Below are 26,971 nucleotides of genomic sequence, written 5' to 3' on the forward strand. Positions count from 1 at the left end.
GACCAGAAATAGAGTAATATGGAAGCATGGAGTTCCTATTTATGGAGGTTTGATAGCATCTCTGTTACCAGAGCATCCCATATTTTACCGAACCATGAAATAACAGTGGGGTGGAAAGGGGGGGCTTTCTTCCTCTAAATTTCAACCAGAAAGCATCTGGAGGACACCAAAATATAGGATACTAAAGTTGTGTATATCCCCGCAAAATACATTCCTCTCTAGCAGCCTCAGGAAAAGAAATAATGGGACTATTGTCAGTTTAGCTCCTGTAATCTCAAATCTGTTTCTTACATTAATCTGCATTTAACTTCTGGTTCCAGTTCATCACTTCTTTATCTGGTCCTGAGATTAAACCACTGTAAACTCTGGGGTTTTTTATAATTAACTGTTTCTACGCCTTCGAGTACCCTTTGGAAACCTTTCTTTATTCTTCCTCTGATGCATCACATGGAAGCAGGCAAATGACTCTTTATTTTTAAAATTCCCTTAGCTTTTGTTTACAAAGGAATTTTAAAGAAAAATTCTCAATCCTTCAACAATGGTACTATTGTCATTAGGGCTCCATAGGCCCAACCCTTCAGGAAGCTAAAGTTCATCCTAGAAGAAATAACCTGTGGAAGAGTGTGGTTTGGTACAGGACTTAAAATCCCAGAGGGTGGAGGGCAGGGGAAGAGGGAGTGTGAAACATTAAAACGATAAACCTCAAATCAGTGCATGTGATGTACTAAAATGAGAGGAATACCTACCTCTCCACAGCCACGCTATAATGCTCCAAAATGCCTCCACTTTTTTTTTTTTTAAAAGAAACCCCTCAAGAGAGACAGTGCAGGATTCTTTTTGCTGTACCCCCTGTGCTTTATTGTAGATACTATAGAATTTTCCTAACGGTCCATATTACAAAAAAACAAAAAAAATCACCATCACGACTACTAATTGGTGCCCTTGATGGCAGCATGAGCAGAGAAACTAAGGTTTAGGCATAGATCAGCGTTCATGTCGCACTTCCTGTCAGTACCTGGGAAGCTAATGATCCAACCAGGGTACCAAATTTAGTGATGAATCCTGGTCACATGCCACCTGAGGCACATTGCGCACACACTCAGAAGAAGATGAGCACAGAGGCCAATCCTCATCCATAGGGAAACTCTTCAAGTCTGGGTTGATGCATATTTATTGATCAGCATGGAGCAGTTTGCACTGCTAATGTTGTACTCCATGTAGGTTTCTCTCTCTTTTATGATCATTAGAGTCTGTCTGTACTGCTTCCTGAAAATAAAATCATGCCCCTGTTCACCTAAACAGTGCAGCTAAGAAGGGGTGTGGGAAACTTTCAGAAAAGTAAACATCTCGTCCCTATTTATACACATTATGAAGTCACCAGCAACTTTGCCACAAAGCAGATGGATTTTCTGTCTCTGCACAAGAAGGGCCACAGACTGGAGCATTAGTGAGAAGTCAGAGAGCAAGATTTGGCAGATCATGTGAAAAACTTTGCCCACCACCTGTGTGTACTAGGAGTCAGTGAAGTTTGTGATTTGAAAGAATTAAAAAGGTAAGAAGACCATGGTTTGTTATCTTAACTTTTGCAAGGTGGGATCAGAGCTGCAAGTTGAACATAGTGGGACCAATTTATCCAGGTTTGTGCAACCTGCACTCTACATTACATAGTGAAATGGCAGGCAGAAGTCTCTCTGTGGTCACACAGTAAGTGTCAAACAGCTGCTTTGAAGTCTAAGTGGGAGAATCTTTGCAAGCTTCTTCCTAAATTCCTCCAGTGTCATGTAGGGTGAATAGCCTTACTACCTGAGCTAGGAGAAATAAGCACCCTATTCTGCAAATCCTTAAGAAAAATGTTTTATTTTAAATAGACTATATTTACTTATCTTAAAGGGAATTAATAGCATAAACTTTACTAAGCCATAGTGCAAGCAGGTGCTGTTCAAACTTCCCAGGTATAATTTGCCACTACCAAATTCATCTCTCTCCTGGTTGGTAACAGGTCCCATCCTGAGCTTCTGCTGAGCATCCATAGGACTAACCAGCTGAGGAGGGTTTTTACCTTAGAGTAGATTAGTGAGATACTACAAATTCCCATCACACTGTAGCCACATTTCAACATTTCTATATCCTCAAGGTACATCTCCAATTACAAGGCCAATCATAATTTCTATGCTAACCATAATATAATTAATAAAATATTTCTCACTGTATAAAGCAAATGTTTTAATAAGCCTATTTTGCAACTCATTATCCAAAAATATTTAATGATTGCATCCCAATTATCTTCTGTATGAAATGGAGTCTGCAAGGATTTTAAATAATGGCTTGTTCAATTGTCCTTCCACTCCCCCAACCCCTCACATTAGAGTTGCTTTAAGCATAATTTTTATTATTAAGATATGTGTTGGAAAGTGCAAACAATTTTCTTGATTAGGCAGCTTTCAACTACATTAAGCTTCAATAGTTTAACATAACTTTTAATAACAAAGATGCTGCAACTCTAAATGGTTTGTTCTCTTAGCCTTCTCAGCCTTTAGCACAGGACTTTAAAAAACAATACAATACTAAACAACACTTGCTCCACCTAGTGGTACTTTGCTCAAGAAAAAAACAGCACTATATTAGTATTTTTGCATATGCTTCAGTGCATATGAAAAGAGGTCCTATATTATCATGAAAAACAGGAGTGCTTTCATTATGAGTATCTGCCCCATTTCTTCCTCGTCTCCCTCAACACATACGTATTTCAAAATAAAAGTGAGATAACATAAGCCCCCCACAAAACAAAACCCACCTGTTTGCTTTGTATTGAGTATCATTGTGCTTATAAGCCAAACCCTTCACTTTTTAATTGTACAACATTTATTTTAATCACCTTTAACGTGCAGGTTAATGTCCTAACATAACTTGTTCCCTCAGTAAGATTCTTTACCTTTCTGATCCATCCAGCTCTAGTGGGACAGTGGTGTCTGTTTAGCTGGGCCTATCACCTGACAATAACCTTGCTTTTGGGAACACAGGAGAGAGGTTGTTCTTAAATTGGCTACAAGAGTTCAGGCTCTTCCAGCCCAGCTTTGTCTCCTGATACAGTATCTCAGTAAGCTGCTGCCAGCAGATGTGTAAATTATTTTTTGATGACACTAACAGAAGTGGTATTGATGGGTGATTAGGGTTTTATTAACCATAATAAAAAAAATTTAAAAGAATTTTAATACTAACTATAAAATACACTATTCCTCAACCTCCAACTGCTCTGATTGTTTATAACATAGCCCTGTGTGTATATGTAAAATACTGGGTCATTGTAGGTACAACCATAAGCTCTAAATACTTTTTGAATGTTTTGTGTATCAACATCATCTAAAGAGATACAAGATCTGTATTAGCATATCAGTATTGCTCTCAGTTCATCCTCTCTTGCATTTCCCATCTTTGAAAGTCCTGATACACGTAGTCTAAGCACAGAGCTTGAAGGCTGGCACTCCCAAATTTTCATCTCTATTCAGATAGCAGGGCTAGTCACTTAAACTGCCTGCCTCTGTTTCCCCATCTGTAATACACAGATAATGCTTATTAACCATTGTGAGATTTAGTGTTTGTAAAGCACCTTGAAGATGAAAAGCACAAAGTGCTTCAATTTCGAGAACCTTATACTTAAAGTCAGACCAGCATGTTGGTATATGTCCGTTTTTCTGAACCAAAAGCTTTTCTTTTTTTTAAAAAAAGGTGAAGAAAAGCAAGCTAATCCCATTCATTAACAGAAACAGTGTCTAACACTCTCGAGATCCCTCACTATGACATTAAGAAGTATTGTTCTGTTCTACTTGTTCATAAGCCACCTACGCCAAGAGGAAAAATTGCTTAGCTAAACAAACCAGATGTTCAGTATCGGTGGACATAGTAAGGCATAGTGATACACACTTTTACCGACTTTACAGGTCAGTCTTCATATCTATGACCTTGCCTTTGTTTGCACAAAATATATTATATACAGAACTTTGTACAAATTGCAATGTACAGTAGATCAAGGAGAGAATAAAAATTGCAAGGATGTGTTTCATTATATGCTTCAACAGCCAGCTCAGTTCAGATAGCAGAAGTGCCATTTAAAAAAAAAAAATCCAATTAAAAATAAATCCTTCAATATTGCCTTCCAATGTGCCCCTTCTAACAACTCTGGATAAGATATTCTGCTGCATCTAGTACTATGACATTTGTTAAAGTAAATGATTTTTAAGTGTAACCATCTTAAGTAACTGAACCTAGGTTAAGAAGGAAGCTCACAGAGCCTGACAATTTTACAGTTGGTTACCAAGGAGATGTCAGAATACATTCATGGATTCCTAGGAATTCCCGAGCCCTGTATCCACTACCAGCTCAAAAGTACCAACAATGAACCCAATCCTGATGTAAGCAGAGTCAGGATGAGCTCCACCCTGACATCTGGTGGTGAGGTATGGCAAGTTGTGGAAAAGAACTTCAGGGGCCGATCTCATTTGCATAGGCATACCCACCCCGCCTAGAATGAGGCCATAGCTGCCCAAATGGTCACTTTGGCTGCTGTGGGATCCCCAGTGTCTCTGTTATTGGGGCAGGAAGAATAAATTATTACCCTGATTATGGGAATCAAGGACAGTGGAACTGTACTGGGCCTTTTGTTATGATGGAGGGACTCGCTGTCAACTAAGTAGCACTTGCTAGGCAAGGGTCATGGGTTCCAAAACTCTGTGAATTGAGAGAGGTTGGGGACAGGTATTAATACTTGGTGGCATGGGCCCCCTGGTGAGGGCCTTACATGCTAATTGCACTTCCTCCTCTCTCCACTGTGGAATATCAGAGCTAATTTTGATTCCATTAGGAGTCTAGTTACAGGCTGCTGAGCTGAATTCACTTTGGGCTAATGGTGCACCAGCACTGAGGCTCCCCTACTACAAGCTGAAATCACAAAAGAGCTAAACTTACCAAGAGCTGAAATCACTGAGTGTTGTGTTAAGTAGTGGGAGCCTGAAGATATATGGTGGAGCAGTTTGCAGGACAGCGAGCAGAGCGGCTTGTGGAGCGGAGCAGAGCAGTTTGTCGGATGCCTAGAGCAGCTCATGGGGCGGCTGGCAAAGCGGAGCCCCATGGAGAGGTGGGGCCATCAGCTTTGGACCATGTAAGGTGCTCCTTAATACCGCCCCCCCCCATCTCCACCCAGGTTGGGAGGTAAAACTCTGCAGATAAACTTTCGAACTCTGGGGTTGCCCTGACCAGGGACAGAGACTTTTGGGTTTGGGGACTTTGGGTGATTTTGGGTTGCTGGACTCAAGAACCAAAGGGAAAGGACACGCCCCAAGTTGCTTCGGGTGGATTTTTTGCTCATGGGTTGTGTTATGAATCCTGTTGGTGGTGTTTCCCCAACATAATGCCACATTGTTTCTCTCTGTTATTAAAAGGCTTTTTGCTACACTCAGACTATGTGCTTGCGAGACGGAAAGTATTGTCTCTTGGAAGCACCCAGCGGGGGTGGTATATATTTGTCCCAGGTCACTGGGTGGGGGCTTGAGCCGGTTTTCCATTGTGTTATTGGAATGGAACCCCTAGATACTGAACCCGGCCCTTACTGCTGCCAACTCTGACAAGCAGAAGGGTTACACTTAGTTTAATTTTTAACTTCTATATCCAGTACAAGCTTATTTTTGAACTCACACCCTATTTATTTAGCAACTGAATTGCATAAAAAGCGTAGTACTACAGAAAGAGGAAGCAGCACAGACAGAAACTTATGACCCAATTTTAGGAGCCTGCATTTAGGTTGCTGAACCAATTTTGAAGCACCTAAACAAATGGCCTGATTTTCTTAAGTGCTGAACACTCACAACTGAGCTTAACTGGCGCAGCAAATGCTCAGCACCTTTGAGCAAGGATTAGGTAACTAAATTTACTTACCCAGCTTACTGGCCTAAATTAGAAATTTTAGCCTATATGACGCCAGTTTCCATTTTTAAAGACCAAAAAGCTATGGATTTGCGAAAGAAAAATCCAAAAATAAAGGAAGTTGAATGATTGCCTTAAATATAGAGCTGTCGATTAAGCGCAGTTAACGCACGTGATTAACTCAAAAAAATTAATTGCAATTAAAAAAATTAATTGCAAGTAATCACAATTTATTCACACTGTTAAATAATAGAATACCAATTGAAATGTATTAAATATTTTGGATGTTTTTCTACATTTGCATATATATTGTATTCTGTGTTGTAATTGAAATCAAAGTGTATATTTTTCATTACAAATATCTGCACTGTAAAAATTATGAAGAAATAGTATTTTTCAATTCACCTCAGACAAGTACTGTAGTGCAATCTTTTTGTCGTGAAAGTGCAACTTAAAAATCTAGAATTTGTTACATAACTGCACTCAAAAACAAAAAAAAATCAAGCTTCAGAGCCTACAAGTCCACTGAGTCCTACTTCTTGTTCAGCCAATCGCTAAGACAAACAAGTTTGTTTACATTTACACGAGATAATGCTGCCCTCTTCCTATTTACAATGTCACCAGAAACTGGGAACAAGTATTTGCATGGCACTTTTGTAGCCGGCATTGCAAGGTATTTATGTGCCAGATATGCTAAACATTTGTATGCTCCTTCATGCTTTGGCCACCATTCCAGAGGTCATGTATCCATGCTGATGATGATCATTAAAAAAAAAAAAAGTGTTAATTAAATTTGTGACTGAACTCCTTGGGGGAGAATTATATGTCCCCTGCTCTGTTCTACTCGCATTCTGCCATATGTGTCATGTTATAGCAGTCTTGGATGATGACCCAGTACATGTTGTTCATTTTAAGAACGCTTTCACCGCAGATATGACAAAATGCAAAGAAGATACCAATGTGAGATTTCTAAAGATACCTACAGCACTTGACCCAAAGTTTAAGAATCTGAAGTGCCTTCAAAAGTCTGAGATGGATGAGGTGTTGTGAATGTTTTCAGAAGTCTTAAAAGAGCAACACTCCAATGCATAAACTAAAGAACCCAAACCATTAAAAAAGAAAATCCACCTTCTGCTGGTGGCATCTGACTCAGATAATGAAAATGAACATGAGTCCGTCTGCACTTCTTTGGATTGTTATAGAGCAGAACCTATCATCAGCATGGACATATGTCCCCTGAAATGGTGGTTGAAACATGAAGGGACATATGAATCTTTAGTGTATCGGGCACGTAATTTTTTTTTAAAATCACATGATTAATCACCATTAATTTTTAATCACTTGACAGCCCTACTTAAATGCCATATGATAAACAGCACAGCTACTTTATAGGAGAGAGAGAGAGATCTATATAATCAAGATACTGAAAAGTTTAAACAACCATATTGCCTTATACTTTTTTTAGTTTAAAATGTACTCCTCTTAGTTGTTCTACTTCAGTGAAACAACTGAGGAAAAATAACTACTTCTCATCCACAGTAAATTAAAGCTATGCATACTTGATTGTTTTAACAAGTAATGGGTTGTAGATTTATGATGTATGTTTAAACATAGTCTTTTCCCAAGCCAAATGGAGACAAGGATACTACATTTCCTCATTCACAATTACAGATTTCCTAATCTATAACTATTGTTTTCCCTATGTGCTTATACACACACACACACACACATCCTAGACACATCTACTAGAATTCTTTGAGGGGGTCAATAAGCATGTGGACAAGGGGGATCCAGAGGATATAAGTGTACTTAGATTTTCAGAAAATCTTTGACAAGGTCCCTCACCAAAGGCTCTTAAGCATGGGATAAGAGGGATCCTCTCATTGTATCAGTAAGTGGGTGTGGGTAAAAGAAAGGAAACAAAGTGTAGAAATAAATGGTCAGCTTTCAGAATGGAGAGAGGTAAATAGTGGTGTCCCCCAGGTATCTGTACTGGGACCAGTACTGTTCAACATATTCACAAATGACTTGGAAAAGGAGGTAAACAGTGAGGTGGCAAAATGTGCAGATGATACAAAACTACTCAAGATAGTTAAGTCCCAGGCAAACTGTGAAGAGCTACAAAAGGATCTCATAAAACTGGGTGATTGGGCAACAAAATGGCAGATGAAATTCAGTGTTGATAAATGCAAAGTAATGCACATTGGAAAACAATCTCAACTGTACATATATAATAATGGGGTCTAAATTAGCCGTTACCACTCAAGAAAGATCTTGGAGTCATTGTGGATAGTTCTCTGAAAACATCAACTCAATGTGCACCAAGAGTCAAAAAAGCTAATAATGTTGGGAATCATTAGGAAAGGGATAGATAAGATATTTTCTATCACATTGCTTCTATAAATTCTATTGTTAGGCCATATCTTGAATACTGTGTGCAGATCTGGTTGCCCCATCTGAAAAAAAAATTGGAATTGGGGGAAAAAATATATTGAAATACAGAAAAGGGCAACAAAAATGATTAGGAGCATGGAACAACTTCCATATGAGGAGAAATTAACACTACTGGGACTTTTCAGCTTGGAAAGGAGATGACTAAGGGGGGATATGATAGACGTCTATAAAATCATGACTGGTATAGAGAAAGTAAATAAGGAAATGTTATTTACTCCTCATAACACAAGAACTAGGGGGTCACCAAGTGAAATTAATAGGCAGCAGGTTTAAAAAAACAAACAAAAGTAAGTATTTCTTCACACAAATGCACAGTCAACCTGTAAAACTCTTTGCTAGAGGATGTTGTGGAGGGCAAGACTATAATAAGGTTAAAAAAAAACCTAGATAAATTCATGTAGGATAGGTCCATCAATAGCTACTAGCCAGGATGGGCAGGGATGCAAAACCATGTTGTTTGCCAGAAGCTGGGAATGGGCAAAAGGGGATGGATCACTTGATGATTACCTGTTCTGTTCATGCCCTCTGATGCACCAGGCGTTGGCTATGTCAGAAGACCAGATACTGGGGGTCACCCTCAGCTGAAAGGACCTCGTTAAGTCAGGGGCTCCAATGCCAGACCCCCTGTGAAAGTAAGTGGAGTGGGGATCCTGCTCACAGTTTTATGATCATGAATCCTGCTTGTGGCATTTTCCTTAATTAATTAATGTTGGGAGACTTCCCACCCTTCATTAAAAGTTTCTTTTCTACACTCAGACTCTGTGCTTGCGGGTGGCGAAAACCAGGAGTGGTGTGTAATTTTCCCAGGTTACTGGGTGGGGGCTTGAGCCAGTTCTGTGTTGTATTGTTGAAAAGGAACCCCTAGATATTGAACCCCGCCCTAGCTGCTGCTGGTTCCACCAGGTCCTGTGTTGTTTAACAAATAAACTGAGCTGGAAAGGGGGATGAACAGTTAGGTAAAAAAAACTTTAAAAAAAAAAAAAAAAAAAAAAGAGGACACAGTTATTTAAGGTCTGCCAGACTGTGGACACAGAAGAGGACACAAAAGAGGACACAGAGCGGACTGTGAGGAACTTCAGAAAGAGATACTAGATGATCTCCTGAGGTCCCTTCCAACCCTGATCTTCTATGAGTGTCTATTTAAACAAGCTAGAGGGACAGGCATCATAACAGCAAACTATGCACATTTGCACAACACACGAATAATGCAACTGAAGGGAGGAAAAAAATCTGGTCCGATCCAGTACGAAAAATCCTAAATTTCCTATGCTGATTCTAGACTACCTTCAGTTTCCAACTGCTTTAAAGGCATAGGCCAATGTACAATGCATTACAGAACTACAACCTACAAGCAACTAAGCTTTCCATGGTTAAGATGTCTAAATGATATTCACATCAAATATGGCCAGTATACAAGGTGGGGGGGAAGATGGTTTTCTGGCAGCAAATAAGGGATTTTTCTGAAGAGACACCAAGCCAAATTCTGTCCTCATTTACTATGCCCATCCCCTCGCCTTCATATTTTGCTCTTAGCTATGACTGTGTCACCCACCCCACTTTTATCAAGTGGGGTGGCAGTGTGCAGAGAGCAAAAATTTTGCCGGTTAGTATTGATTTGGAAAATAGCCTCTGTTTGCTTTTAAGAAGAACAAAGTTAGGCAATTACAATCCAAAGAGTTCAAATATTTTATTCACAACATAATTCAAAACAAATATAAAATGTAACATTTTTATGCACACTTTTGACATGCTGCCAGACAGACAACACAATGAAACACAAGTTAGGCATCAAGTGACAGGTGAGGCACATTCCAAACCCTCAGTCAGTTCCTTGAGACATGCAAAATCCTCTCATATAAAATAACCCACAGAAGAAGAGATCAAGCAAAAAATACTGCAATTATGAATACCCCCCCAATTTTTCTGGATCCAAACATGAGATGCATTTGCAAGTTCCAGAAATGAAAGTATGGCATAGCATGGATAGTAATTAGGGTTAACAGAAACTAGTTCTACCCGCTGCTGCTCCCCACAACCCCATATATGGTCTACATGAAAAGTAAGTTTAGAAAAAGGTTAATGTTTATAATACTGACAAGAAAATAAAACTGCAGAGTTCCAGGTATTACATTTTAACATTGTTTTGAAGGTTACAGTAGAGCATCAATTTAGAGCAGATCTGTCTCACTTTAATAATCCAATGACCAATTTCATGTTTCCCAAAAAGTAGGCTATTGAATCAAAAGGAAAAAATTATCACAGATCAAAGCTATTGGAGTATCAACTGCAAACTATGCTTTCTCTTGAGACTGCAAATATTTATTCACAACAGATCAAGTTAGAACTGTCTGAAAATGGGAGGAGATACTGCAGTGATATCTGGATCATTTCTTAGAAATCAGGACAAGGACTCTACATGTTATAGAAGAAAAAGAAAAAAAAATAAGTGTGTGGGGGAAGGAGGGAAAATGACTTGTAGATATGTTGGAACATAGATGGGCAAATCCTTATCAGATGAAAGGCAGATCCTTTCACGGACATCTTGAATCTCTCACAAAATGGGTTGGTTGTATTGAGTTTCATATAAAATACAGATCTTGTAACATTTTGCCAATAGACCCCAGTTTTTAAACATTTTGAAAAAGGTGGATCCAATATGTTTGATTTAAAATGGTCTGGAGAACAAACGGTCAAATAAAGAACTGATATAAGTAAATGGAGTTGCACCCTCAGAGTCTATACCCACCCTAATCTATCAAAACTAACTATTTTTAGAATGGTACAGTACACAAATTTTCAGCATCTAGAATTCATTGAATCCGTTGTCTGTTACTAGAAATCTCTAAGTTTTGACAGTAAATGTTAGACACAAATATCTATTAAAAATAGAAATATTAGATAACTGTTGGACCCCAGTTATAAAATACATAATAAAATAGGCACTTTAACTTTGTAGTCTTTCCATAGATAACATAAAATGGATGTTTCAAAGTTTAAGAGTTTTTGTGCAAAAATTCTTAAATAGAATGCAGTTTTTAAATAAATAAATAAATAAATAAATCCACAACAAAAACCCAGGCTTGCAGAAATAATTTCCCCCACAGAGAGAACAGTTATCAACAAAGGTCATCTTTAGTACGTCACAGAATAAATATTGCACACACATTGGAGTAGTCCTGCTGTAATTTGCCATTTTAAAAAAAAAGTTGTTCTTAGAAATTCACAATTTGAGGATTATGAAAAGCACTTCAAAGCACAAGGGAAAAAGACTGGTACATCCTGTAGTAATAAGGTGTGAACATACACACAGCTCTAAGCACCAAAAGCACATGAAACAAATGCTTTCAGTCAGCTTGCACAGCTTTGTGTCTTTGAAGAGTCAATCAGCTATTGCTTTATATTAAACAAAATAAATCAAAAACATTATCTCATTTTAAAGACACAGATCTAGAAATGAAATCATTAGGTTTTTTAATAGCTGGCTTTACCTCCAGATCCTATTTTGGCAGTTTTAATGAGCACAGACTTTACAGAAAAAAATTACCAAGTCCAGACGGACTATAAAGTCAAATGTATGACAGTGTTGCTCAAGCACCTCTTTTTTCTTTTACATTAGACATGCTAAATCAGATGTATATATTTGATGCTGCTTCCATTAACATGTGCACGCCTTTCTGTTTGCAACCCACTAAATAAAATTGGAACTTATGATGCAGGAAGTCTAGTCTGTTGCCCTGGGAAGTAAGCAGATATCACAGGTGGATTTCCTTGCTTGGGTAACATAGCTCTTGATAACACTGAAAAAAAATTTTAAAAAATTCAACCAGGTGTTGCACTCTTTGTAAGGTGGTTAAATGTATATACAAACAATTATTCATATTAAAATTGTTTTGAAAAGGTAGTTAAGTTCAGCATATAGTAAGCTTCCTCCCCTGCTATCCTCCCCCTCCCCTCAAAAAAAATCATTTGGTCTCTGATTCAACCACATACACAAGCAGATAATCAACTTTAAGTATGTGAGTAATCCCACTGAAGTCAACAGGGCTATTCACGTGCTTAAAAAGTTAGGTGCCTGCTTAAGTATTTTGCTGAATCAGGACCTCGTACTACAAACTTTCAGATTTGGCCAATAATATACTTTAAACTGTTCTATTCTAATAACATAAATTTGCCGAAGAGTAGAAATGGGCCTGAACCAAAACTCCAAAATGCTGTTTCTATTCCTCTAGACTGAGGAAGTTCAGATCAGAACTTAGCAGTTCAGGTCCATCTCTAGAAGTAACTCCACCAGACATTCGTATTGTCTCCATTAAAATACTACTGTGTGTCAAACAGCGAAACCTGACCTACCTCAGTATTCCCCTACACATCGAACAGGAAACAACTGAGGTATCTTAAGATATCATGCTACATCAAATAGCGACTATATAAATGGTGACCACTGAAACATAGGGTATTACTACTAAACATTTACATTATGGTAGCACCCAACAGCCCTGAACTGCTGGCTAATTGGGTCAAACAAACAAGTCATCTTTCAAACAGTTGCACTCAATCAGATCATTTACCTGTGTTTGCTACAGACAAAGGTTTTAGTCCTCTCAAAGGCAAGTTGCCATCTTTCTTCAAATATTTCATGTCTAAACCAAGTGGCTCACTGAAATATCAAAATGTGTTCAGGGGAAAAAGTTATTCAAAAGGGAGCAAGCTGCCTGTAATTAATATCCTTTTTAAATTATATGCTCTCTAATGCCACCCCTCCTCCTCCCCAGTTTTCTAGTTATTAGCCTTTATTCTTAAAATGTGCAGAAGTAATACACTACAATGTATTCCTGATAGCTGTATTTTTATTTATTTGGTTAGGAGAAGAGGCACAAAGTAAATGCATAGTTCAACCAACTTCAGTTGCAAAACAGTGGACTGTAAACAATAGGAGTTATACAGTTCATTACTTTCATTCTGCAGCTACTAAACATTGCATCTATTTGGATTCTGACTAGGAATCCTAAAAAGAATGATTTCTTAACCTAAAACAAACAGAGAGCTAACAGCACCCATCACCATTTACAGGCTATGGCTAGTAACACAAGGCTCACAGTCAGGATACCTTTGAAAATGACAAAATTCTGTTACTATGTACAAAGAGGTCATTGGCATTAATAATAAAATCAAATTATCTATCAATTTTAGATAAACAGTAAAGTTACTAAACAAAATTTATAAAAGAAGTAAATTGCTTGGGGATGGGGGGAAGCCGATTAAAAATCCAGAGCAGTTTTACCAAATACCTAACACACATTTAAATTTATTTCCATTGTCATAAGCTTGGATCATTCAGAATTTTTCCCTCACCCTCTAAAATACCATCTAACCACTCTTACCACACAAAAAACCACAACATATTTTTTCTGACAATTAAGACTTACGTTAGGGTGTGGTGGTAAAATGCACACCATCTTGATAGTCACAAAATGGGGAAATATTTGGAATTTACAGTACAGGTGGAAGTACTTTTTGCAGCAGAAAGGAGATAAATTTCCTGTGTCTGACTCTATGTCCAACAATCCTCATAGTGGAATATTATACGCAATGAACTGAACTAATGAGCTAAAAATAAATGTAACGGATTCATGTAAAACTTGAGACATTTGTAACTGAGAAGGGGAAAAAATAAAAACTGAGGCACCCACACCATCCAGCACTTCACCACAAGATGAATCACTTGAAGCATTCAAAACCAGCCAACCAACACTGACGTAACCCTTCTGCCATTGAACTCAGTGGTAAAACTCCCACTGAGTTCAATGGGAACAGAATTAGAACAATGTCAAGTGCTTTTGAAAAATCCCACCCTGAATCTCTATTTTTGTAGAGCCTTGAAAATGTGCACACAGAGGATCAAGTTGGCTGCCTTATATGGCATGTACTCTTTCTGCAAAAGGTATCAGTGTTCCTCTATTTTAATGAGCTGTGATATGGTGCTGGAGTGAAAAGTGTTGCCATAAAAGCTTCTATTATGCAAATTCTGATGAAGCAAGAAATTAATTTAAATATTTTCCCCCCTTTATACTGCAGGATAAGAGGAACAAAGAAAAAAATTACTTGGAAAAATTAGTGTAAAAGCTCTTCTCGCATCCTCAAAGCGTCTCTCTCTCTCTTTGAAGCTTGGGTTTAGGTCAGAATAATGGCTATAATCTTTTGAAACCAAATGAAAAAAATCATTTACTGTGGAGATGAATATCAGCTCTATTCTTGCCTCACAAAAAGTACAATACTGGAGTTCAATAAATAATATACACTGCTAAAATATTCTGGCTGATGTTGCAGCCATTAGGTTCTTGCTTCCATTTTCTCTTCTCTTTCCAGAAAGCATTTTTGTTTCGTTTTTCTTGGTAGAGTCTTCTATTTAGCTCCAAGGTCTTGCCACCATTAGAGGAGGTGGTGGAAACAGTGGACACTGACTGAAGATGGCTCAGCAGTTAGGTTCCACAGCCCACATCTCAGACCAGCAGCACAGTCCCCTATATCCTCCTCCTGTGGCTTAGCTGGGGATTTGCTTGGGCAACAGCAAGTGTGCTGGACTCTACCTTCACAGAACTATAAGGAGGCTTCACTTTACTTTGGAAATAGTGTGCTATCTGCCTCCAAGCCAGACAATTCACTTTCTTGAAAAGCGTTTCTAGAGGCAAAATACTTTCTAACCTTATCTTTACTTTCTTTGCTCTTGACAGTTATATTTCCATTCATGAAGTTGTGGTGGTGTGTGAATGGGAATCCTGACTCCAAGGACAACAAACAAGCTCAGGTCAGATTAGAACTGCCCACATACCAAATCATTCTGAAGAGAATTAGAAGTTATTTGGAGAAGTGCCCAAGTAAAATCTAATTAGCAGGCAACCTTTTGAATTTAAAAAAGGCACACAGTTCCATGAGGGGTTCTCAGTGGGAGTTCCTAAATGCCAGTGTGCTTGGCCTCCTAGTAGATATTAGAGAGAAAATCCACTGCCAGGATTGTTGGACCTGAAGAGGGGGGTTAAACAAAAACAAACAAAAAAGATGAGAGACTTCTCTGTGGAGTTTAATTCTTTTCCCAGATCTTCCCTGGCACTTTTGAACATTCTCCTGGCAAACAAATGGGATGTCTCATGGATTCCTTGAAGGAAAGAATCAAACCGCAGCCGTATAGCGCTGCCTGAAATTTCAGACTGATGTTACTTATAACACAGGAACAATTTGACATTGGCCAAATGTGTGATTTTTTCATAAAAGCCTTTTTCCTCACACACAAAGTTAAAAGTGAAAAAGGACTTGTGTAATCTCTCTGTCTTTAGAAGTTACCATAAAATGATGTAGTTTGTTATATCACTCAGCAAAAAAACAAAAGGAAAAAAAGAAAACAAAACAAAAAACCCACAACTTACACATGGCCTGAGTTTGGGGGCACTAAAGGAGTGGAGGTTGGTGGACAAGGTCTTGTCTCATGTAATGGAGTGCTGGTGGAATTTTCTGATAAATTGATGCAAACCTATACAATTTAGAGAGTGAAAAACAAAAACATTGGACAAGACTTGAGTGTTTAATACGGCTCCCATCACCATAGACAGCACACATTTTTCCTCTCCCAAATATAACACAATCATCATTGTACCATTAAACCATATGCTGTGATTTTTTAAGTCCCTTATTTTTTAAAAGGTCACTTGGGTAACTGCTCAGGGACATCAGACCTAGATCTCTGCTGTACTACACTTGTTTTATGCTTGCATGACTCCATTGTCTTCCATGAAAGTACATGCCTCAAACTGATGTAGTGCAGTGAAAAGTCATGTCCACTGGCTTCTGGAGTCAGATTCTGCTTCTACTGAAGCCAATGACAAAACACTCATTGAATCCAACAGGAGCACGAGAAGGCCCCTAGTTTGTGTTCTTCAAAGGAAACTGCATCGGTGAGGGAATGCCTGAGGTACCCATTTTGGAAGAGTATAATATCTGTATTATTGAATTTATTGCTGTAAATGCAACTAGAGGCTTAGGCAATGGGCTAATTTTAATACCTCTAAAAATAAATACATTATATGAATAATTAATCTCAAGGTAACCTAAGAGTTGGGGAGATAAAGCTTTACTATGACAAGTTGGAGATCACTGCATTTTTTGAATGTTGCCTCACAATTGTCAATAGATGCTTCAAATTAAACACACATTTACATATTTTTCTTATGCTACTTTTTTTTAAAAACAGTTAAAGCTAAATTTATTGTTTTCATACTCTCCACCTATAAAGCTAATTTTTTTAAAAAAAAATTCTGTTTTTCATATCCTCCAACTATGTACTAAAAGAATTTTGGCTTCAAGTCTAACTCTCCAAATGGGAGGTAGATCAAATGATACATTTTACAACTTAAAAAATAGACTACTACATGTCAAATGTTGCACTTGTAAGGCCCAATATACTGCAGCTGGCTGAGGCCAGGAACAGATTCTTTATACTATTACAAGATCTGAGATCCCAGTTCTTCTGTGGGCTATAGACATTTCTAGCTCTGATGAATTGTAAGCTACCAGACACAAGAATGGATTTTGTCAGGCTTGAGCCACAGACTAGTGATAGTTTTGCTTGGGGAGGGATAGGGAGAACATTTCTTGTACCAGATTCCTTTTGTTAATTAAAAAAAAAGGCTGACTGCTTAAAAGCTGCCTAGAGATTTGGAATATAAGTAATAGTCCCTAGCAGAAATGGATTAGTGGGTAGAGTGTAGGGAGGCAGTGAAAGTTACAAGATAAAAGCCATTTATTGTACAGTTTTAGAAAAATGAAAATAATTCTTTTTCAGATATATAAATTGGGCTCATAGTTAATTTTTCCAGAGGAACAAATAAGCAAAAATAGTTAAGAAAAATGCTTCTTTTCCGTTTCCTCCAAAACAGTTTACCCAACTCTTCTCATGTAGTCTGTGGCCATAATCTGTCAAAAATGGTTAGTAATGTTTTCCTAACACATTTGTCGTTGTGTTGTATTTATGACATAAGTCAAAACTATTGGGCAGAGGGGAATACTTAGATAAAAATATTGGCCATTTCTAAGTGTTCTATTTTTCAATATTTACATTAAGCACAGCTTCAGCTCTCTAATGCAGTTAGTGTCAAAACATTCCATGTTAACATTAGTGTTCTGCTGTGCTTTATCCAGAGGCAAATCACAATGGAGAATTAAGGTGTTAAAAGCTAGGACACTTCAGCAGAATACGTTATAGTGCAAAGGAGGTGAAAAATAAAAGTATATATGCCTGCCTGTGGATTATATCTTGCAGCACTGGTGACCGCACATGGGATATTCATTCGCAGAGGAACAGAGCCTTCACAGTTATTAGAAAGGGAAGCAGTGCTAATTGGTGGAGGCATCACAGGGACAGAGAAAGGACTGTTATAAAGTAGAAGCTGAGGCTGTAAGGGAAACAAACAAAAATAAGTGGAAGAAAAGACTGTTTAAAAGTAAAATATGACAAAAGGAAACAAGCCTCCCAAATACGCGTAAGTTGTCTTGATATTTTTGTGATAGAACTCCTTCAAAAATCTGAAGTATAGTAGGGCAGAAAGGTCAGTTTTACCCCAAACAAAAAAGAACAAACCCAAACCCTTCATCCACATACTTTTTTTAATGTTTAAGTATGTGCTAGGCAAGAAACATATTATAGGTCCACAGTACACGCTTTGTTGCCAAGCTAAATAGAAAAAGGAACACTAAGCAAATAGAAAAAAAAAAAAGTGTGACAAATGCCCATCTTTTCCCCTTACCTAAAAAAAAAAAGGTGCCCACCCTTTATTAAGGTTTTCAAGGTGGAAAAGCCCCTTCTACTGTGCATTTTTTCCCCAATGGAGAGAACCAAAAGTTTTAGAAAAAAAGAGTCCCCTTCATAGTAAAATGAAAGCATGGGCCTCTCCAGATATAATGTTACAAGAGGTCAACTGAGCTTGAAAGTAGTTCCAGGACAGGGTATTTTTGAGGCCAGATAAAGGAAATGTCAGTGACCTCTCTTTTTTTAATAAAGACAATCTTGTCATTTGTAAGTTTAGTCCCAGCCTTTCACCATAACACTTTTTTCCAAGTGCTCGTTAGGTCATACTTTCACTTCTTTCAGAAGATAAAGGTGTTCAGATAGCTTTCTCTTTTGTGGTTGGTTTTCAATTAAAAATGTTTGTTAGTTAAGGAGCTTGTGTCAATCTACAGAACTTCATATTTGCTTTTATGAAATCTGGCACGCCCCTTTCCATAACTGTGTTAAGAGATTCCCATCCTACTTTTATCCCGTCTCCCAAAAGTAAGGGCTTTGTCTGTGTCAGAATTAAAAAGCTTTTGAAATTGATTTAGTTTCATTAGTGCAACTTTTCACTAAGAGAAGCTGCTCTGTTCAGACTTTACACCTTTGGCGCTTACATAATTTATAGGGAAGGCAACGTATCTCCTCCAACCCAAGATAGCTACAGGGCCCTTATACAGCAGAGACCCCCAATCATGCAGTACTTTGGCTGATCAGGGAATGAGCAGAAAGAAGCCCCAATTGCGGATGGAGAACACTGAATTTATTGGGTGAAAAATGGGGTGGGGAGGAGAAGAGAGAAGGTGTCAGTAATTTAAGCAACAATGTTAGCTGGACTGAGAATGAAGGAAGAAAATTTGAAATGGGAATAAGGGGACAAAAGAATACAGATCTCTCATTCAAAAAACTTTACATTTAGTGAAAGGTTTTGCATCACCCTCCCAATAAAGAAAAGCATCTTCTAGTTGGGGGGAGAGGGACAAACACAATGAGCCTTAATCAGAACCAAATGGATTAAAAATCAACTTCCTGAGTTTTAGTAGGAGAACTTTCCATCATCAGTACCACATAGGATTGTGGTAGGTTTGTTTCAGTAGTGCCAAGCTTACTACTTTGCCTAACTATATTGCATAACCCTAGCTATGCATGGAATTTTAAAGCTTACTGTTCTCTGCTGTCCTTCTTTCATGCTGCCACTTTTGCAGGTTTGGGCTCTATTCCCTCAGCTGAGAAAACGTAACTAAACACTTTCCTTCAGTTGCTCTAATGATGAATTAATAGATTGTTTCATAATTCATATTTTCCACAATAGCTCAAAATTACAATATATAAAATTCACAACAGCTCTGATGTCATGGAGCCAGACAGTAGTTTTTCCTACTTTTTTCAGAACACTACTTGGGATGAATAAATAGGGTAAGCAGGTGATTCTACATTGCTATTGTGGATTATTAAACATGGTTATCAATGAATTTCCTCTTTCTGGTCTTATTTGCTAGTATTCAGATTATCCATCCAAAACATTTAAAACACAGGCATGCCATCTCTCCATTTTCTCATATCATACCATCAAATGCACAAGCATCATGTAATCTTCTAACTCTACTGCCTAAATCAGCATGGCATTAACACAGCACAGCTTCAGCTCTACTGCAAGTGGTTTTTCCACTGTCTCCATGGTGTTTGCCCACTACATATGATCAACCACCTCTGAAAAAATTAGAGGCAATTTGTCAATCTCCAAAGCTCTTTATCCAATCAGTCTTGCAGTGCAACGGGAATTTTTGAGTAGTACGTAACATGGGATTTTTATAGGAGGTTCACCTCAAGATTAGTACCCTCCCAGGAAACTTCCATTAAATATATATCTTTGTATTCTATCATTACATCTTGTAACTTAGCAGGTGGTAAATGCCACCGGAACTTGGAAGTGTTTTGTCCATCTTTAAAAACACAAAACAAAACACACACACACAATCTGACCAATTTAAGATCAGGCATGTTCGGAGACCAAGCACTGATTGTAAATCTGAGTGCATGTTTTAGTTATTTGCATTTTCCCTGTACTTATATGTTATACTGAAAAAAAAACAAACGTCTATTGGCTTATCTCAAATATGAAACAATATCTGGATGAAAGGTATGAAGAGTAAGAGCTTCAATTGTTCACAGATGCTTTTCGGGTATTACATGGTGAGGCATTTTCCGGTCTCCTTTTATATATGGGCCAAAAATCTTCAAGTTTGGGTGAGGCACACATATCTATATACAGGACACCTAAATATCATGATTTTCAGAGGTGCTGAACAGTGGGAGTTTCCAGCGGACTTCAACTGAGAGTTCTGGATGCTCAGCAACTCTGAAAATTCAAGCCACTGACAAATGTCCATATGTGAATTTAGGGATCCAAGTTTGAAAATGTTAGTCATAAATTTTAACTGGACTTCAGCCTTTTCTTGTGTTCTAATACTGTCTAATCTTTATTCAGCTTCCTGATTTACCAGCTTTTCACAACTTTTAGTGAATCAGTCACAAACATTATCCTTTCCCAAATCACTCTGTTCATATTAGTAATTTCTCTGCCCTTAGCCAAGAACTTTAACTCTATCTCAGATTACTCTATGGATTCAGCTGGAACCTGTGTTTAGTTTTAAAAATGTAGGGAATATTATACTAACAATGGGTTAGCTTTTACAAAGTTTCAAAACCTATTGTAATATGCCCTTAGCTTTCTTTTCTCTTCAGCAGATACATCTATCCAAGTATTATAAACATCTCTACCTCCTCTTCTTCCCCAAAGAATTAGATAATAGCATTTTTGCTCCTCAGCTTTGAATTTTAGGAGACCCTTGAGAAGAAGCTCCACTGGCTGTTTAAATTTTTTCCTCTCCCTAAGAATATTCATACTTTTCCAGTTTAGTCTAGTCAGCCTTACCTCACCGGTTTTGTTTGTTTTGTTTTAGTTTGTTTGTTTGTTTTTTTTAAGGATGCACTGTTCTTACAGGTTTTCTGAAACTATGAAGTTAGACAACTTGAGTAAAATTTTGAAAAAAAAGAGCTTACGCTGTGTTAGGAGCCAAAATTCCATTTTCAAAAGTGGGGTTTTGCTCTTAATTTCCTTAAGCGCTCTTGAAAATTCTACCTTGTTTAAGGAACTGGTTTGCTTTCATGACATAGGTAAGAGCTGATGCCTACAGACTAACAAGTTATTTCTGTACAAGATTTAGGAAGCAAATCAAATCAGGTTTTTATAACAAACTAAAACTCCACACACTGAACAGTGTGATCCCCTCCCCCCCCCCCCCCCCCAGACCCAAAAAGTCCTACACAGTCAAACATGACTTGTTAGACTATCATAGCATCATCTGGTGTCTTCCAACACCATCATGGAAATCTTTTGGAATTTTACTCGTCGCTAGGTTATTTTTATAGATAACTGCCAATTAAGAAAATATTTATATCACTTATTTTCAGAGGCATCATAGCGCACACACATCCTGCAAAGCATCTTAACCCATTTAGCACCATGTAGCCTAATTTTCAAGAAAGTAAATTCTTCTCAGCCAAAAAATGTTAAGTGGATAAAAGATAATTGAGCCATACAGCTGTATCTATCATCAAGAGAACAGATTGAAGAGTTTTACCCAAATCATTTTCCTGCAAATATTTTGACAGTAGTGATCTAGCTAGAGAGGTACACAGATTCATAAATTACCATTTAATTTCTTCAATTCAGACCCAGGGTGATTGTAATATTGAAATCCTTAGTAAAAAGAACCCATTATGACAACTCCTGCATAGGTTGTTCAACAAAAAATTAGCTCGCTTGGCTCCTGGCCAATGAAAACCCCAGACATTTTCTTGGGTTCTGCAGCAGTGCAGTCAGTTCACTATTCCTAAAGGGATAACATAATCCCACTCTGACAGCTGTAAAATACCAAATTAAGTATGGATCTCTGTATATGGCAATCTAGGGACTCAGTAAATTCAGAGAATCCCTAGAGTTGGGTCCCTTCACCTCCCATCTGACTGTCAGCAAGCTGCGGATGGAGAAGAATTTTAAAATGTCAGCAGAGCAAAAGAATCTGTCTCTCACTACTCTGGAAATGGAGGGGTCATGCAGATTTTAAATCCCCACTTCCTCAGAACAAATCAACAAATGAAAAAGCCAAAAAGCACTGAGGAAAATGGGGGCAACGCCTTCAAGACAGATGACCGTTGGGGCAGCTCCTAAAGGGTTTTGTTATAAATTAGAGTGATAATATTTGAGGAAGTCTCCCCAGCCACAGATTTGATTTTATTTATTTATTTTTAAACAGACTCAAAAACCCTAAACCAACCAATCAACCAAACTGTCCCTTTACTAGAACTGTAAGGTGAAAACACTCTTCTGAACAGTCTGACATTAGCTAGTGGTGGGCAAAGGATATGCAGGAGAAGTTTCAGACTCGCTTGGGTGTTTGAGAAACAGACAGAGTTGGAAATTAAAATAACTCGCTCTTAGTAAAAAAAAAAAAAAAAAAAAAGTGGTTGCACACAGCTGGACCACAGCTGGACACAATTTCTTTCTACAATCTGGCTCTACTGTATTGCATTTATAACAGCCACAATATTACCTTTGCCATTTAAAAGAAAATTTTATTCTTCACGAATTTATGTTCATGCTGAACTCTAGAGGCAACGGTTTTTAAATGTACACATTATTTCTGAGGCAATTTAAAAGTTGGAGCCAAACTTATGTCAGCCATCTAACAAAGCACAGTGCCTCTACTATTTCAGCTGTGTACTACTCACTCATTAATGGATTTGTCAGTTGGCTGCAGAGACTGAGTAAGGGTAACCAGCCCTTAGAATTAACAAGCATATTGATTTTCTTTTTTACATTTGTAAGAAGCCATCTCCCAGATGGTCCTGAAAGAAGTGAAATGCTTGTTAACGTCCTCCTGGTCTAATTTTCCATAGTACACCACTCTATTTCATCACTGAGCCACTGGGATGCATTTTCACCTCTGTACCACCTGTCAATATCATTTTAAGATTTTTTTTCTTCTGCTTTGAATATCATCCACAGCTTCAGTTTAGTACCATCTGTTATACACCTCAAAATTCCTGAACAGCAGCTCTTTTCTTCAGACAAGTATCATTTGGATATATACACGAACACAGTAGGGGGATTTGTACTTTGGAAAGCACTACACAACCTCAGACTTCATTTAACGTTTCTCCATTGACTATTTTACTTACAATTTTTAATCCTTTCTTGTTTGCATTATGAGCCAAAATGTACTGGATAGAGGCTACATATCTTTTCCTGCTGATTCTGAAGTGATAAAACATCACAAAGAAACTGCATGAAGATAACACGCTAAATTTTCTGCACTGCTGACAATTCCATTGTCCAGATGTATACCAGTAATGGACACCTTTCTGGAAAACTCCTCCTACGTCCAGCAGTATCTAAAGTTCAGCAGTCTCACAGACAGGATAATGTCTGTTTCTAATATGGCAGTACATCTGCTGAATGAAAAGGAGGCCAGCCACTTTATTATTTCCTCCTGTGTCTATTGAAGTGATATAAAAGTGTAACCATTGTATAGTTTTGATCACTTTGATAGGGGGTAACTGGTTCAGCCATATCCCTCAGGTTAAGTGTAGGAACTCGCTCTCACTCTACTAGAATCCTTCAAAATGGAAGAAATTTCACATGCGACCACTGCACATTTGGTTTTTCCTTCCCAGTCAGATCTCAACCATCACCCATGCTCACCTGAACCCCAAGGGATAGATACTGAGCACAGCTGACAAAGGTAGGTATGTGGAAAGATAGGGAGCAGAGTGGGCATAAAGCTAATACAATGGGGGGGGGGGAGAGGGAAAAAAAAGAAGAGGCCAAGAAACAGCCCTCAGCATAGGTTAGCGTAGTTTAAAAGCTGCTTTAAATTGCTGAAAATCAAAAGGAGCTCTATATACTCCACTCAACCCCAACAACTCCTCTTTGTGACTCAGAAGAAATCCTCAGCTGCTCCTCAGCCAGTTTACACTGGCTTTGTGCTGCTGAGACAATGCAAAACAAACAGCTACAGGCAAGGCCAAGAATCTTGCCCCAGGAGCGAGAGATGGGCATGTTTAGAACTGTGTGGCTTTGTTCAGTTTTCATTCAGATCTGACACTTACTGTAGTTTTGTGCGTATAAATAATCAAAAAGATTTCCCAACCACAGTTCAGTGTAGTACAGCACAAATACTTACCAGGCCATTCTGCAAGGCTGCTGAATTGGCGGCACTTCCAGCACATGGCATATCACTGGGACCTGATGCCCCATGCATAGATGCAATTTTATTCTCATTCAGTTGTTTATTTAGCCAGGAAATTACTACAAGGAAAAAAATGCATGAAATGAACATTCAGCTCTACATAAAATGTAACAGATTTCTGATTTGTCTCATACTCTAATATACTTGCCTGTATTTTTGTAACTGAGTACTAAAGATAGGACAATGAATTAATGCCTTAACTTTTAGGATGATGCAAGCAAAGCCAATTGAGCTAATTTCAATATACTGTAAATGGAATTGCACTACTTATACAGCATATGTATTTTCAGAAAGCCAACAGTAATCAAAATACATTGGTCACAACATCTATCATATTGTATATTAAACATGCACACAAGTTATTTACAATATTAAGTGCTGAAGTCAGGTTGACTGAAAGAAGTTGTCAGGGTTCCCTCCGCACTCTGAACTCTGGGGTACAGATGTGGGGACCCACATGAAAGACCCTCTAAGCTTATTAACTAAGCTTATTTCTACCAGCTTAGTTAAAAACTTCCCCAAGGCACAAATCCTTCTTTGTCCTTGGATGGGTACTGCTGCCACCACCAAGTGAGTTAGACAGAGATTCAGGAGAAGGACCACTTGGAGTTCCTGTTTCCCTAAAATATCCCCCCAAATCCCTTCACCCCCTTTCCTGGGGAGGCTTGAGAATAATATACCAACCAAATATGTAAACCAGAAAAAAAACAGAACTTTATAATAAAGAAAAAAAAAAGTAAAAGAAGCACCTCTATAAAATCAGGATGGAAGGTAATTTTACAGGGTAATCAGATTTAACACACAGAGGATTAGGCAAAACTTTTTTTTTTTTTGTAACTTTAAAAACACAGGGATAAATCTCCCTCTTAGCACAGGCAAAATTCACAAGCTAAAAACAAAAGATAATCTAACGTGCCTTGCCTTGTTTATTTACTCTTCTTGCAATACTGAGACTCATTTTAGGAGAAAGAGTTTTCTGACCTGACGCTTCTCTGCTTCCCCAGAGAACACACAGACAAAGAGCACACACAAAGTCTTCCCTCCCGCCGCCCCCACCCCCCCCCATTCCAGATTTGAAAGTATCTTCTTTCCCCATTGGAAAAGTGCCAACCAGGTTATTTGAGCTTCGTAACCCCTTACAGGTAAGGAGGAATTCTAGGCTACCCTTTGCTGTATGATTATGACAGAAGTCAATTAGATGAAGTTCTAGGGATTATCACCACATATAATGGGGACGCAACTGAACCCAGTCCTGCAGTGCTGAGCACTGAGTGTGAGGTGGCAAGCACCTTCAACTCCCATTGAAGTCAATGTTCTTTGTTTCCTGATACGTAGGTCTTGGACGGGGTTGGAGTGGCAGAGTTGTTATTCAGCTATCATTAATGTGACTTTGACATATCTATATGATTTTTAATTGTAATACTCTTGGTTTCCCCTCCCACACAGTTATATACTGTACTACAGTATAGTCTTACAATAAAGATTTTGTACCAGATTCTGATCTCCGTTACTCTCCTGACTTCAGTGGGGTTAATCCATTTTTATAGTACTTTAACAAATTAGAATTTGACTCATGCCTCAATATGCACACAGAGAAATTACATACCCACCTTTTCCAATTCAAAGATCAAACTTTGCCCTTGAAATTGGTTTCAGCTCATAACAGACTGGAGAAGTAGCAAAACTAAAATGCCCATGGAATATAAAATGTTTTGAATGAAAACCTGTGCCTTATTAGATAGATTACATGATCATTCTAAAGGGTGCTTTTACTCTCCTTACCATTCTCATTAGTTTTCAGCAGCTGTTTGCTTTCTTCCAATTTCTGAACAGTGATGTCCAGCTGCTCTTGCAACTTCAAGACCTGGGAAGAGAATGAATTTATAGTAAATAATTCATTAATCTGAGCAATCTAGTCTTCAAAAGAAACATAAGAGAAAAAACTGTTGCCAAATGAAGAAGAATTAGACCAACACCAATAACAACGTTTCTATTCCTATATTTTCTCCCATAACAATCATGATGATACTAAGAACACACACTGACATTTACGGGATGGGGGCGGGAAGTTAGGTTATCACTTTTTTTTTTTTTTTTAAATTTGCTTTCTGCCTTCCAGGTGATTGTGGTAAAGCTTGCATACTGTACGTAAACATTAAATATTGGCATTGCTCTGTACTTTTCCATGCAACATATATACACAGACATGGTATGATCTTTACCTCTTCCTCTTTTTGTTGAAGAACCCATTTCACATTATTAAGCTCCAATCTCTCCTTTTGAAGGGTTTGCTCTTTTTCTCCTAATATTTTTTCCTGTTGCAGTGTCACTGCATTTTTTAACTTCATCTTCTCCATTAGTTTCTTCATCTCTCCCTGGAGCTTTTTGATAATTTCATTAGCCTACCCACACCCAAAAAAAAAAAAAAAAAGTTTGGGTGAACAACAAACTTGCCCCATAGATTAAATTT

At 38.0% G+C, this 26,971-nt stretch overlaps 1 protein-coding gene across 1 annotated transcript in view; it reads right to left on the reverse strand.

Annotated features, from left to right (window-relative positions):
- Positions 1-11,880: 11,880 nt before the first annotated feature.
- The window catches only part of LOC140912083 (spindle assembly abnormal protein 6 homolog), a 37,004-nt gene continuing 21,913 nt past the window's right edge, over positions 11,881-26,971 (reverse strand). Inside the window, exons 11-17 of the mRNA XM_073346234.1 lie at positions 26,724-26,903; positions 26,284-26,365; positions 24,436-24,560; positions 17,661-17,813; positions 15,792-15,895; positions 12,939-13,027; positions 11,881-12,167 (exon numbers count right to left, since the gene is read on the reverse strand). Of these exons, the coding sequence (XP_073202335.1) occupies positions 12,076-12,167; positions 12,939-13,027; positions 15,792-15,895; positions 17,661-17,813; positions 24,436-24,560; positions 26,284-26,365; positions 26,724-26,903 (825 nt within the window). The 3' untranslated portion in view covers positions 11,881-12,075. The remainder of the gene's footprint in view (positions 12,168-12,938; positions 13,028-15,791; positions 15,896-17,660; positions 17,814-24,435; positions 24,561-26,283; positions 26,366-26,723; positions 26,904-26,971) is intronic.

This window comes from Lepidochelys kempii, chromosome 5, assembly GCF_965140265.1.
Source record: "Lepidochelys kempii isolate rLepKem1 chromosome 5, rLepKem1.hap2, whole genome shotgun sequence".
NCBI classification, from domain to species: Eukaryota; Metazoa; Chordata; order Testudines; family Cheloniidae; genus Lepidochelys; species Lepidochelys kempii.